Below are 14783 nucleotides of genomic sequence, written 5' to 3' on the forward strand. Positions count from 1 at the left end.
AAACGGATGCTACTTCACGGAACACTGCTTTGTAGGCATGACAGAGTACAAGATGTCATATTTTCCAATCAGCAAAGTTCTCACGATTACCTAATGCGTTCATATTTCAGTACCCTCTGCTATTTTTAAGTAGGCGTTGATGTATTCAATAGAATCTCACAGCCAAGTGTTGCACTTTTACAGAAATTTTGCTGATCAGAGAATTTGTTCTGAAACATTAATACAAACTACATAATTATTTTCAACAGAATTAACTTTTCAACAGGTGCTCCCTTGCAGTTTTTCCCTTCTTCACTCTGGTCAGTCATACAATTTTTAAGGTATAAATTCCAATCATTCACCATGGAATCACAAACAATTTATTGAAGGCATTATTACTGTTGCAACTTCACAATGGAGCTATTATTTCAACATCAATCAAATGCTTTTTCTCCATCTTTCTCAATATTTCTTCTTCTCATTATCTGTTTTTTTTCTTCATCTCGAATGGCCCACTGTGGTTTCACCTTGCCTTCAAAGTAAGCTTTTCCACCTGGCATAGTGGGAAGATTTATAACCTCATACTCAATGTTTATGCAATGTTACAAATGGATCCTCTCTTGCTAAGACGTCCTGGTGTGCGACTCAAGTCCAGATTTTCAGATGCCACCATTGTGACACAAGATTTAATAACTCAGGAAGCCCACCTCGGAAGGAACATTATTTATTGTTGAACACCAAAATAGAGCTGCTACTCATGGCACACTCAAACTGGTCTCAGCCCAGGACAGACAGATCTGCAGGCACATCCTGGACTCTGCTTTATAGTCGTTTTTTAAAATCTGTATTTCTAATCATCCAGTTGAGGCTTTGTTAACACCTCTGAAGTACGTGGGACTTGAACCTGGGCCTCCTGGTCCAGGAGAAAGTGAGGAGTGCAGATGCTGGAGATCAGAGCTGAAAATGTGTTGCTGGAAAAGCACAGCAGGTCAGGGAGCATCCAAGGAGCAGGAGAATCGACGTTTCGGGCATGAGCCTGAAGGCGGCTGAAGAAGAAGGACTCATGCCCGAAACGTCGATTCTCCTGCTGCTTGGATGCTGCCTGACCTGCTCCTGGTCCAGGGATAGGGACATGCCGACTGAGTTACAAATGGGCCCCTAAAGGATCTAGGTGATCAGTTCGAGTTGGATAGGCGATTTCCTGTTACAAGGGAACTCATAATAAACAAGCTTGACAGGTAGATTAATTCGTGATTCCCATAAGCCTTATAGGTGTTATCACATCCCTTCCTTTCAAAGTCCAAGAAGCTCCCCCTCGCTCTGTAATGATGGGGGCCTCCTGTGTTAGCTAGTACATGGACCCATTCTTGGCGCTTTCCAAATCTGGTTAATGGGCATATAATAAATAGGCAAATGTCTCTTCAGTGAAGACTGAAGAGTCACTGCAGGGGGTTTGTCCTTGGTGGCGTGTGTATCGAAACAATTGCTTCTGTGGAGGGTAGATTGCAGATGCAATGGGCATAAATCAGGATTCATGAGACAAATTGCTTTTGCAATGTTCCAGCTCAAAGGACCCATCCTTATATTCTCATCCGAGGTAAAATCAATTCAGAATGCAAATAAATGCAATGTATATTTTACAGAAAGTAAACATGACACATTGAGGTCAGGGTAGGAATCTACACATCAATTAATTTAAAAAACCATTACAGTAACTAGACAGCAATATAAAAGAGACTGGCCTGCATTGGAATTATTGTTGCATTTCTACACATTGACATTTTGGTATTTGACTTGCTGCCAAGTCTTAGACAAATTTCTTAACCAAGAGAACTGTAGTATGTTGGTTAGTCTAGCTTTGGAATAAATGAGTTGTTGGTATGTTCAAGCAACAACTAGTTTATTATAAATTGTAGGAACTGTATACAGTTCACATGAATAGGTTTTACACTGTTGAAACCTGAGCATTCTTCCTCTAAGTCTTCCATTCATCAGTTCTCTTACATCATCCTTATAACAGGTACTATTTACACAGTTCCAAGTATTAACTCTCAAATTTTAATGCTACGGAATCTGAATTAACTTTAGCACTAGACTTTGTTTTATATTTCATATTTTTAAAGAAAGAACAATTCTCTCCTTGAAGTGGCTTCCTATTCTTTCTCCCAGATTACTAAGCTGCAGTCTGAATCAGAGACAATCAAATATTCGATCACCCAGGACTGATTCCTTGCTTTCCTGACTACATTTGAAAAGTAGTTCATTGGTGACAAAGCATACTATATTAACAGAATCCTTTCACTCTTTTGACACCAGAACTTCAATTATTTGCCATTACAGGGACTTGTCCCCACATTGTCAAACTAGTGTTCAATAATTGGGAATTAACCTATTGTCTTTTAACAGGTGCAGTGGCAGAAATGAGGATCAAAAGCACGAGTAGATGACAATTATAAAGCTCAGGAGGAAACAAAGGAGTAGGAAAGAAGGAAGGAAATACAGGAATGGCCAGAATCCATAAAAGGAAACTAATGAAGATTAAGAAATAATGGCAGAGTAAACAATTCTAAATATCATTATAATACTTCAAATAAAATTGATGTATGTATGCCAACATTTCTACTACTGTTGATTTTAATTTTAGAATTTGGAAAACATTGTAGGAAGAAAGACTACAATCATGAAAAGTGGCTCACATGAACACTTGACAACTTAAGAAGTAAAAAATGTTCTTCAAATAAGGTGAGTTCAAATGAATTCTGGCTGGGAATCAATAGCACTGCTACACTAACCTTTGATGTGCAAAATATTTGTAGGGATGAAGTATAATGTAAAGTAAATACACTTATTTTTAGTGTACAGTACCATTCAAGAACAGAGCTAAGCATAAGAAAGGAGTAATCAATTAAATTGGGGGCTAATGGCTTTCTCCTATTGTTAAAAGTTAGTTAACTGGCAAAATAGTGAAACAAAATGAGTCCAAATATGTGAGGCAGCCAACAGTTATAATAACCTTAAGATTGTTTATATAGGATTTGATTCCCTCATACTGTACATGGCTAATACTTCATTCTCTGACCTAGCAGCAGTCCCAAGATCTCAAATTTATATTCAGTAGATTATCCCCAACACCGTAAGCTAATCTAGAACTTTTCCTTTCAGTATACATGCTCCCTTACAGAGATTAAACCCAACAAACAATATCTGGAATGTATATTTATTCTGCATCACTGCTGCTTCCTGACATCTGGGCACAAATGCTCTCCACACAATCTTTGTTTCAGCCCCCACGGGATGTTCAAACTAGTCGTCCAAGGTAGATTGCTTTGGGATATTTCCTCTGTAGCACTGACCACTGAACAAAAAAGTAATCTGACAAATTGTAGAGTATCTTCCCTGAAAGAGATAAGGTTTCAACTCGGCAGATGCTCTCTACGTAGATAATCAACACTTTCTTCATTCCAAGGATTCCGAGCAGCAGAGCAGATACACAAAGGGGCACACATGTTCCTGGACCATTACACAGCACCTGCACAGGAAAAAAAAGAGAAGGAAGGTCATTTGCATGAATGACAGGTCTTTGAGAGTTTAGTGTAGCCAGTGTGCATCATTAAATCTCTGCCCTTCTCGTGTTGGTCCAGGTATGAAATATGCCTTTCAATGGTTTATCTGAAACTATGAGGGAAAGAGGGAGAGGATGTGAAAGGTGGAAAGGGAGGGGGAGGAGGAGGTGTCAAGCAAGTTGGGGGAGGGAAGGTGTCGAGCGAGGGGGTGCAGGTGACACAGTCGAGGATTTGGTGGAGAGGTGCAAGGGAGTGAGAGTTGGGAGAATCGAGAACAAGGAGTCATTGTTTAAAAATAAGATGTCACCCATTTAAAACAGAGATGAGGAAACATTTTTTTCTCTCAGTGGGTTGAGAGCCTTTAGAGTTCCTGTCCTCAAAAAGCAGTGGATGTAGAATATTTAAACATTTCTAATGTAGAGGTACTTCGATTCTTGATGACCAAGAGGTGAAAGAATATGGGGAGTATGAACTAATGTAGAGTTGAGGTCTAAATCAAACCAGCCAGGATGTTATTTAATGGGAGGGCAGGCTCAAAGGGCTGAGTGGTCTACTGTTGTTCTGTGGGGATTCACGTGTTTGAGAAAGAGATAGGAGGGAGGTGTAGCGTGACTGAGAGAGTGAGCGGAAGGAACTGTGGACTGAGACAGAGAGGAGGGAGGTGTAAAGTGAGAGCAAGCAAGGAGAGAGGTATGGAGGAAGAGCTAGAGAGGAGGGTAGTGTAGAGCAAGAGCAAAGGAGGAGAGATGTAGAGTGAGAGCATGAAAGGAGGGAGATGTAGAGCGAGATAGATAGTGAAGGGAAATCGAGAGAGGGAAAGAGAGGAGGGAGCAGTGGAATGAAAGAGCGAGAGGAGGGAGGTGTAAAGTGAGAAAAAGCAGAGCAAGAAAGAGAGGGAGGATATGTAGAGTGAGCGAAGTGTGGGTGAGAGACCGATGGAGGCAGAGAAGTAGAGGGATGGGGCATGCAAGGAGCGCCAGACAATGCAGGGGCAAGAGAGGAAAGAAAGAGAGAAGCTTAAATTTTGTGCCAATATTTTAGTACACAGAATTTAGCAGACAGTCATGATTGAAAAGATTAGCTTCACCATGACAATAAGCCACCCAGTTACTTGATGTCATCCCCAGGTCTATGCCACAATATGGTGGGACTTTAAGAAGAAAAGAAATTCTGCCAGGATTTCCACTCCAGTGATCTTTGGTGGAAGTTCACAAACGTGGAGGTCTGGAATGGGCACAAACAGCTCAGCTGTGATGCCTGCTCCAACCCACCCAACCGAAAATGCTGCTGTTTAGGCTCAGACATGAAGACAGACAGGTCTGAAATTCCAGCACTTATGAAACCACAGCCAGACACAAGTTACTGGCTTTAAGAGACGAAAAAAGCGACAGAAGATCCAAAAGATTATTAAATATTAAATTAAATTACATACTAAAATAACTTCACTAAAGCTAACAGCGTGAACATAGCAGGCAATGATCTAATTCAACTCTGCCAGCCAAGAATAAACCCCTAACTAAGGAAAACATTTTGTTACATTCCACATGCACACTGTAAATCATAAATGCTACATTGTAAAAGGCTGATTGAGTTTCATTGATGTGTTAAATGAAGTAATGGTGTGAAATTAGATATCCACAATTACTTGACATCACTCAAGATAAATAGCAGTAACAACAGCCCTCAAAATTAAAAGATTAATTATCTTTTAAATTTGAAAACAATATAGTACTAAAAATGACTGCAATTCGTATTTCTCCTCTCAGTCCAGATTATTTGTCCCCTCTCACCAGCTAGATCTTGCTCTGTTGTCCCATAAGTGCTGTCTCTCAATTTAGAAAGCATAAATAGCACTACAAATCCCCTCCTCACTTGCCCTTCCCTCAAGCTCACATATGTCAATTACAACAATGCAAAGCCTTCCTTTGCTCACTACCCCAGCTTAACATCCTCAAATTTACTCTCTAAATCTCTTCTCCCTAATCACAGTCTCATTCTCTCCTCATTAACCAAAAGTCTCAGACCCAACTTTACCTGGCGTCTTTCTCCAATCAGTGGCCCTGCTCCAACCCCCTCACTCTGCTGGTAGCTTTCGACCTCTCTGCACCTTTACCCTTATCCAGCCTGGAGCTCATCTCTTGCCTTCTCTGCTCTCCCTTCACCTTCTAGTTTCAAAAATATCCTCCCTCAATCCTGGTCTAATTATTCTCGCTGTGCATAGCTATGTTCATCCTAAAAAGCAAAGATAGTCTCCATTCCCCCAAGTGAAAAAGGAAATTACTTGGATTTATCTTGACTGTTATGATCCCTTATGGTTGCAAGATGCTTTCCAATCAACCAAGAATCTTTTGAAATAGACAATAGGGGCAGGAGTAGGCTATTCTGCCCTTCGGGCCTGCACGACCATTCAATATGATCACGGCTGATCATCCTTAATCACTATCCTGTTCCTGCCTTATCTCCATAACTCTTGATTCCACAATCCTTGTGAGCTCTATCCAACTCTTTCTTAAATGAATCCAGAGACTGGGCCTCCACTGCCCTCTGGGGCAGAGCATTCCACACACCCACCACTCTCTGGGTGAAGAAGTTTCTCCTCATCTCTGTCCTAAATGGTCTACCCCGTATTTTTAAGCTGTGTCCTCTGGTTCGGCACTCACCCATCAGCGGAAACATGTTTCCTGCTGCCAGAGTGTCCAATCCTTTGATAATCTTATAGGTCTCAATCAGATCCCCTCTCAGTCTTCTAAACTCAAGGGTATACAAGCCCAGTCGCTTCAGTCTTTCAGTGTAAGGTAATCCCGCCATTCCAGGAATTGACCTTGTGAACCTACGCTGCACTCCCTCAATAGCCAGAATGTCTTTCCTCAAATTTGGAGACCAGAACTGCACACAGTACTCCAGGTGTGGTCTCACCAGGGCCCTGTACAGCTGCAGAAGAACCTCTTTGCTTCTATACTCAATCCCTCTTGTTATGAAGGCCAGCATGCTATTAGCCTTCTTCACTACTTGCTGTACCTGCATGCTTGCCTTCATTGACTGGTGTACAAGAACACCCAGATCTCTCTGTACTGCCCCTTTACATAAATTGATTCCATTGAGGTAGTAGTCTGCCTTCCTGTTCTTGCCAGCAAAATGGATAACCATACATTTATCCACATTAAACTGCATCTGCCATGCATCTGACCACTCACCTAACTTGTCCAGGTCACCCTGTAATCTCCTAACATCCTCATCACATTTTACCCTGCCACCCAGCTTAGTATCATCAGCAAATTTGCTAATGTTATTACTAATACCATCTTTATATCATTAACATATATTGTAAAAAGCTGCGGTCCCAGTACTGATCCCTGCGGTACCCCACTGGTCACTGCCTGCCATTCTGAAATGGAGCCGTTTATCACTACCCTTTGTTTCCTATCAGCCAACCAACTTTCAATCCAAGTTAGTACTTTGCCCCCAATACCATGCGCCCTAATTTTACTCACTAACCTCCTGTGTGGGACTTCATCAAAAGCTTTCTGAAAGTCCAGGTACACTACATCTACTGGATCTCCCTCATCCATCTTCAGAGTTACATGCTCAAAAAATTCAAGAAGATTAGTCAAGCATGATTTCCCCTTCATAAATCCATGCTGACTCTGACCTATCCTGTTACTACTATCCAGATGTGTCATAATTTCATCCTTTATAATAGACTCCAGCATCTTTCCCACCACTGAGGTCAGACTAACTGGTCGAAAATTTCCTGTTTTCTCTCTCCCACCTTTCTTAAAAAGTGGTACAACATTAGCCATCCTCCAATCTGCAGGAACTGATCCTGAATCTATCGAACTCTCCTAGTTACTGTCCTAATGAACAAAATGCTACAATCAACTTACACACTTAGTTAGACACAAAATGACGTTTGGTCTTACCGATATAGAAGAGACCACCGATCTCCATCTCGCTGAATTAGTCCTCACCCTCAATAACTCTTCCCATTTCCTCCAAATCCAGTGAGTGGCCATGGACACTTGCATGGGCCCTAGCTACGTCTGCCTCTTTGTTGGCCACATCAATAAGTCCCTCTTGAGTGCAAACACAGGTACTATTCCCTAACTTGTCTGCCGTTACATCGATGACTGCGTCAGGGGTGCCTCCTGCACCCAGGCTGAACTGCAACAGTTCATCATCATTGCCAAAAACGTCCATCCTGCCCTTAAATTCACTTGGTCTATCTCAGATACCTCAATCCTCTTCCTTGACCTCTCAGTTTCCATCTCCTGCGACAATTTATGGACCAACATTTACTACAAACCTATAGACTCCCATAACTACCTGCACTACACCTTCTCCCACCCCGTATCCTGCAAACACTCCATCCCACTTTCCCAATTCCTCCATCTCAGTCATATCTCCTCTGATGAGGTGACGTTCCACTCCCAAGCATCCAGATGTTTACTTATTTTAAACAACGTGCTTTCCACACCTTTGTCATCCAGACCGCCCTCCACCATACCTCCTCCAAATTCCCCACTTCACTACTCTAAATCTTCCCCCCTCCAAACATAATAAAGGCAGGGTTCCCCTAAACATTACTTTAGGGTGGCACAGTGGCTCAGTGATTAGCACTGCTGTCTCACAGCACCAAGGACCTGGGTTCGATTCCTGCCTCAGACGACTGTCTGTGTGAAGTTTGCACATTCTCCCAATGCCTGCATGGGTTTCCTCTGGGGACTCTAGTTTCCTTCCACAATCCAAAGATTTGCAGGTCAGATGAAGTGTCCGTGATAAATTGCCTGTTGTGTTAGGTGCATTAGTCAGTGATAAATATAGGTTTGGGGAATGGGTCTGGGTGGGTTACCCTTCAGAGGGTCAGTGTGAACTTGTTGGGCCGAAGGGCCTGTTTCCATAGTGTAGGGAATCTAATCTAATCACTTTCCGCCCCACTAGCCTCCGCATCCAACACATCATCCTTAAACACTTCTGGCAACTACAACTAGATCCCACCAACAAAAGCATCTTCTCCTCCCCACCCAGCTCTGCCTTCCGCAAGGACCATTCCCTTCGCCACTCCTTGCTTTGCGCCATCCTCCTCACCCACCCTTCCCCTCCCCCAACCGTAAAAGATGCAAAACCTGCCAACACACCACCTCCCTCACCTCCATCCAGGGCCTCAAACAGTCCTTAAGGTGAGAGAGGTTTACCTGCCTCTCCTCCAACCCAGTTTACTGTACCCAGTGCTCCCAATATGGTCTTCTCTACATCGGGGAGACCAAATGTAACCTAAGGGTATGTTTTGCTGAACACCAAAGCTGGGCACGTAAGGGCGAGCCTGACCTCCCAGTCACCATCCATTTCAATTTTCCTTCCCACTCCTTCTCTGACATGACCATCCTTGGTCTCCTCCATTGCCACAATGAATCAGAGCGCAAGTTGGAGGAACAACACATCTTCTGCCTGGGCAGCCTACAGCCTGGAAGACTTAACATTGGGTTCCCCAATTTCACATAACCTTTCCACCTGTTCCCCAGAGTCCCTTTCCAGCCCCACCTCCTTCCCTCCAACCAACCCTTCCCTCCAGCTACCAACCAGGTCGTACCCACCACATGCATCCACCTATCACTACCTCACCACTCTCCCAACCCAAAACCATTTTGCTCCACCCCTCCCACACCTTTGTCTGCAGCTCCCCCTACCCTCACCCCTATTCCTTCTCCACCTCCTGATGCTGCCTGGCTTACTGTGTTCTTCCACCCTCCTGCTTGTCCAATTTGAATTCCATAATCTGCAGTTTTTTTGGTCTGCAATATGAATTGATTCTATCTGTTTATAAATAACAATTTTTTATCAATTTCAGTACAGGTCAAATCCTTAGCCTTTGCAGTGCAAAAATGCCCTGTGCATGATATGTCTTTCATACGGTGTTCAGAATTTAGCTGGCAGGAAGCAAGTGCCTGCCTAGGGAAGCACGACTATTGTGTTGAGCACTGGGGGGTGGGGGGGAGGGGGGGAAACGTATCTGGAGGGCATCCAGATCATAACACAGCCCTTCAGCTTTAAATAGCTGCATTGAGGTTTCCCCAATGTAAACCATTTTAGCCAACAAATTTGATCCAAACTGCCTTATCTTTTTTTTAAATGGCATATAATATGGAAACTGATACCAATTATAGTGGATGTAATAATTCCTCCAAAAACATCACTTAAGCAAGGATGTTATCTTCACAAGATAGGTTTGAAGATGGACTTTGGCTTACTTGATTAACATCTTCCAAAACATGGCCATTTCATACAATCCATTTCAGCTGCTGATCCCACTGTGCATAAAGCAATGCCTCTTTCTGCATTTGGAGCATACCTTTCACAACACTGATTATTGTGCTGTGCTACTGAGACATGTATTGCAACTGTATCCTGGATTGACTTTCTGTCTGCCATTAATTATGTTATAACCTTCTGTAAGAGTCACCTCTTCTCAGATTGAAGACTCTTATGCTGTTCATCTTTGCATGCTTCTGGTACCTTGCCCAAGTTACATTCTTCACACATGAGCTCATTGAAAGCAGTTTGTGCTCATTGTGAGGCTGAAATATTTATACAGATCATTTTCAACAAGTAAAGTCAAATATCTTAAAGAACTAATTTTGAATTAGGATCTTTAAAACAAAAATGAAGAGAATGATTTATATGAAACAATACAGAACTGAAACACTCCTGGTAAATGCTTAACTGTATCAAAAGTAATGCCTTCAAATGAGCCTCATGATGAAATGTTGTAAATCATCACTTGCTCCCATCTCTTGGAGGCTATCAATTCTACATGAGTGAAGAGGTACATCACCAAATCCAATGTGTTAGTTCAGCCTATGATAAATTATATCCTTGAGTTTCAGAATTGTTATATCAGACCCAACACTAAACTCAAAAGTCTATTGGGCAACGGTTCTCCCCATGCTTCTTCACTGTAAAACTTGAATAACGTGGAGATGCCATTTCAAGACCCTAGGATATCAATATCAAAGGTTATCTTAAAAGAATCATGTGGGAAGCCACCAGAACAAACATAAGTGTCCTTACGTTAAGTATAGAGATTATGATAACCTCATATTAGTGGAGAGGAACAGGACATATCGGTAGAATGCCCAACCGAATGAAATGCTCTCCTCAGAGTTGAGCCAGAGATCTATCTCACATGGAAGGCCAAAGGAAATATTCCAAAGCCGCTATGGAGAACTGCTCTGTTGTCAATGCAAATGGGAAACCCACACCCAAATGCAAGCAAAATGCCAATTTCATAATCAAAAATAGTGTCATGATCTTCCAATCAATAGAACAGTCACAGAGAGGGAACAGTGAGAAAAATGGAGGGGAGGGGGTGGTTGGGTTGGTTCTTAAAATTGTTGGTAGCTGGTCAAGCCAACAATCCACCATCACTTCTAAGGATGGCCGATCTCGTCATAGTGGAAGAGCCTGTTCAACCAGGATAGGCCCATAAACCAATTACAAAACCATGGCCAAGTGACATCTCATTCCCATCCACAGAAGAAATTACCCTCAACATGAGGATCTGCCAACAGAATGGGACAAAGATTGAAGGCTAAAATATTCATTAGTAATTCCTCTCAGAAGTACTCCCTCAATAAGGGGGAAAATATATCATCAGCAAATTTATTTCCAAATGAAGCATGTCTAGTGGAGGCCCACCCTTCCTAAATCCTTGATCTGCTCTGGTGACTATAACAGCAGCTTGGCTGACTTAAAGGGAACAGAAGTTTCAGATGGTCTAGCAGCCACTTCAAAGAATTTCAGGGGTGACAAGGTTTCACTTCATATTTTTGGGCAGATTTGGGCCACTTTCTGAACCAAACCAATTCATACTGGCTTTGGAGCCAAGGATATCCAGTATTGCAGTAAATTTTGCCAGTACCTTTCCCATCACAAATTGCAGAAGTTAGTTATTCAGAAAGTAGTTGACATTCCTTGTTCAAATTCAGCATCATAATATTTTGGAAGAGGAAGACCATTATCTTTGTCCAATGCTGCAGAATGTGGATATATACATTCACATTAAAACTACTTCTATTAATACATTGGTAATTACAGTACATTGACATCTAAGTATTACCACCAATGGAAATTTGATAAGATTGTTTTTTTAACCTATGTACAAACTTAACTACTACCCTTTTGCAAATTGCCGTTTAACACTGACCTACCTAAAGATCTTTATTGAAACTTCTATAAGGACTTTTGAAAAATCCATTCTGAAATGTAACTGGAACATTCTTGAAAGATGCAGGTCTTTTGTAGTCTTTAATCTTTAGCTTATATTTAAATTTCACTGCAATTATTCAGCCACATCTTCTGTAAATTACTCCTCATCTTACACACTCATTGCAATTAAAGGAAATTGCAGAAAGCATAAGTCACCCCTCCCCAACTTCCTGGCTCAACTTTCTGCTTGATTGACTGTGGAGATTTTCAGCAAAATATTTCCATCATTCAAAGACACGCACAGTTTTAGTCAGATAGGTGATTCTTTGAAATTAATTTCAAACCTTTTCAAATGTTTATTTTGCAAACACTACATCCCTCTTATAGATTGTTATAATAATGTAATGGATTTAGCTGCCACGGTCACTCTTGGTAAATTGTTATACTTTGATTGCCAAAATAACTGCATGCATAAATTTACTTTCTATGTCCAAGCATTATTCTGAACAAAAACAAAACACTCTTTGAAACTCAGTCTTATTTTTAAAAAATGATAATCTTAACAATCATCACAAAACACCAAAATCTTCTAGTTCCACGTCCCACCTTCACCGTGCAAATAATCTGCTGGTGAAACAATCTTTAATGCCTTTTCTGTCCCTAAAATTACCAGTAAATGATCCAATGCTTTCCTTGGCAGTGTCCAATCTTGTAGCCTCCATAAACCTGAGCTCATACAAAACTCTGAGCCATATTGGGATTCCTGGTCCATGAATCACAAAAAAAGCTGGCATCCCAAGTTCAGCGGATAATAGTAAAAGCAAATGGAATGTTGGCCTTTACCTCAAAAAAGAATGGAATCTAAAAGTAAGGAGTTTTGCTAAAACTGTACAATGCAACACAACTGAAATACAATTTGGGTCCCTTGTCAAAGGAAAGATATATTAACATAAAAGGCAGATCAGTGGAGATTCACCAGCTTGACACCGTTATGGAGGGACTGTCTGATGGGGACTGCTTCCATAAGTTGGGCCTGAACTGGTTGGAGATGACCTTATTACAATGTACAAGATTCTTAGGTTACTTGGCAGGGCAGTTGAGGAGTCTACCCTAGTAGGAGAGTCAAGGAACCAATGGGTGTAACCTCAGAATTAGGGGCCGCACATTTAAGACAAAATTGAGGAGGAATTTCTTTTCTCAGCAGGTAGTTAATCTATGGAATTATTTACCGCAGAGAGCTATTGAGGTTGGATTGCTAAGTATATTCAAATGAATCATGAGAAAAGGAAAGGCAGCAAAGTAGAGTTGAGTAGAATAGTGGACACAATTGGCTTAATGGACTATATCTGCTCCTCCATCTTATGGTCTTAAGCGCCAACCAGTTTATCCATTACCTTGATGTTCACTGACCTCATTGGCTCTGGTTCATGAAAATCTTAAATTTTAAAATTCTCATTCTGGTGTTCAAAAGTGTCATAGTCTTACTCATCTAGCTCTGTGACCTGCTGCAGGCCTACATTCCTTCAACAGCTCCAATTACGCTATCTTCATCCTATTATTTGTGGCCATGCCTACAGCCATCATTACATGTTTTTAAGTCTCATAGACCAGCAGAACTATCATTAGAAAGCAGTGTTTCCACTGGTTTGTCATTTAGCAACACATTAGTAGTTAAAAGTCCCTCTGAAAACATTTTGTTCAGTTACTATGATTACTTGATGTGGCGTAGTACTTTCAAGGGGCTCAGTGATACATGACCTCCACTCACTTTTTAAAATAAAGCTATTGTTGTTACAATCTATGGCAAACCATTTGATAACACACCACAGATCCTCCTGAATGTGGACCTCTGGAGCTAAACTACCTAACAATCACAGAAACCAAAAGTTATTGGGTGGAAGCATTTCCTTATTTGACTTCATAAAAAGTAATACAGATTCAGTTATGGAAAACTGAATTGAAAGCTCTGGCCCCGTAGAATCAGATGGGCGAGCAGATTGTACTTTCATGTACTGGGAATAGTTACAAATTAACATGCTTGGCTCTGGCCAAACTTTGATGCAATACAAAATGCAACATTCATATCTCCAAAGCCAAGTCTACATCCTTTAGCAGATAATGCTGAAGTGGGTTGTTTTATTTAGATGCAGTGGTTAGTAGCTCAGTGAAACGCTGCTTCAACAGATGCAATTTGGTTTGCACGAACAAGTTAAAGGAAGAGATTTTCATGGATCATCTAGTGAAAAATGAAGCAGTGTCACGGGAGACTGAAGTAGTCAGGGGATGCGTCCTGGAATAAGAGAAACTACCAAATCCTTTGGTACAGTGTATGACCTGCCAATTACTACAGAGCAAACACAGACATTAATGCACTTACCACACTAAGTTTTTATAAAATTTAATGGGGAACCTGTCTGTCACTGATTCATAAACAGCTCTAGAAGTGGCAATGCCAAATTCTTGAAGGACAGATAAAGAGTTGAACTGAACTTGCCCTTTTAATTAACAAGGCAGGACTGTAATTCTGTGTAAAACAAGCAAAGGCTTGGCTGAACTATCACTGCACTTAGGATAGTGTCCTTGGTATCTAAACAATTTAGACAAAGCATTCATTTTGTTGTTTCCATAAAGGATATCCCCCTTTATTTGTGTTAATTATAAACTGAGGCTGTGTTTCAATAAATCTGCTATTTCGTGATTAATCTGTTTACTCAGCAAGAACAAGAAATCAAGGCTGTTGTAGAAATAGGTGCAATCTGAGCTCTGCCAAATTATGACCCACCCATTTGATTCAGACTCAAATCAATTTAAATTAAGAATAAGGATTGAGAGAAGTGTCTGTATGGACAGAAAAGGCATTGCAAGGTATACACGAGGGAAGCTACATAGATAAACAAGGAAATAGTACAGGTTAGCACTACAAGTAATAGTGATCAGAATGTGAAAGGAAGAGACAAGCCACATAAGCAAAGAATGCACCCCAGCAAATTTGGTCAGGGCAGGGACGAATGTCTCTAAGGAGAGCCAGTGGACATAATC

The 14783-nt window shown here is 41.2% G+C and overlaps 1 protein-coding gene across 1 annotated transcript in view; it reads right to left on the reverse strand.

Annotated features, from left to right (window-relative positions):
• Positions 1-345: 345 nt before the first annotated feature.
• alg14 (ALG14 UDP-N-acetylglucosaminyltransferase subunit) overlaps positions 346-14783 on the reverse strand; it is a 109576-nt gene continuing 95138 nt past the window's right edge. Inside the window, exon 4 of the mRNA XM_043698853.2 lies at positions 346-3508. Within this exon, the coding sequence (XP_043554788.2) occupies positions 3278-3508 (231 nt within the window). The 3' untranslated portion in view covers positions 346-3277. The remainder of the gene's footprint in view (positions 3509-14783) is intronic.

This window comes from Chiloscyllium plagiosum, unplaced genomic scaffold (assembly GCF_037043375.1).
Source record: "Chiloscyllium plagiosum isolate Xiang-an unplaced genomic scaffold, Cpla_swu_hap1 HiC_scaffold_9, whole genome shotgun sequence".
Lineage (NCBI taxonomy): Eukaryota > Metazoa > Chordata > Chondrichthyes > Orectolobiformes > Hemiscylliidae > Chiloscyllium > Chiloscyllium plagiosum.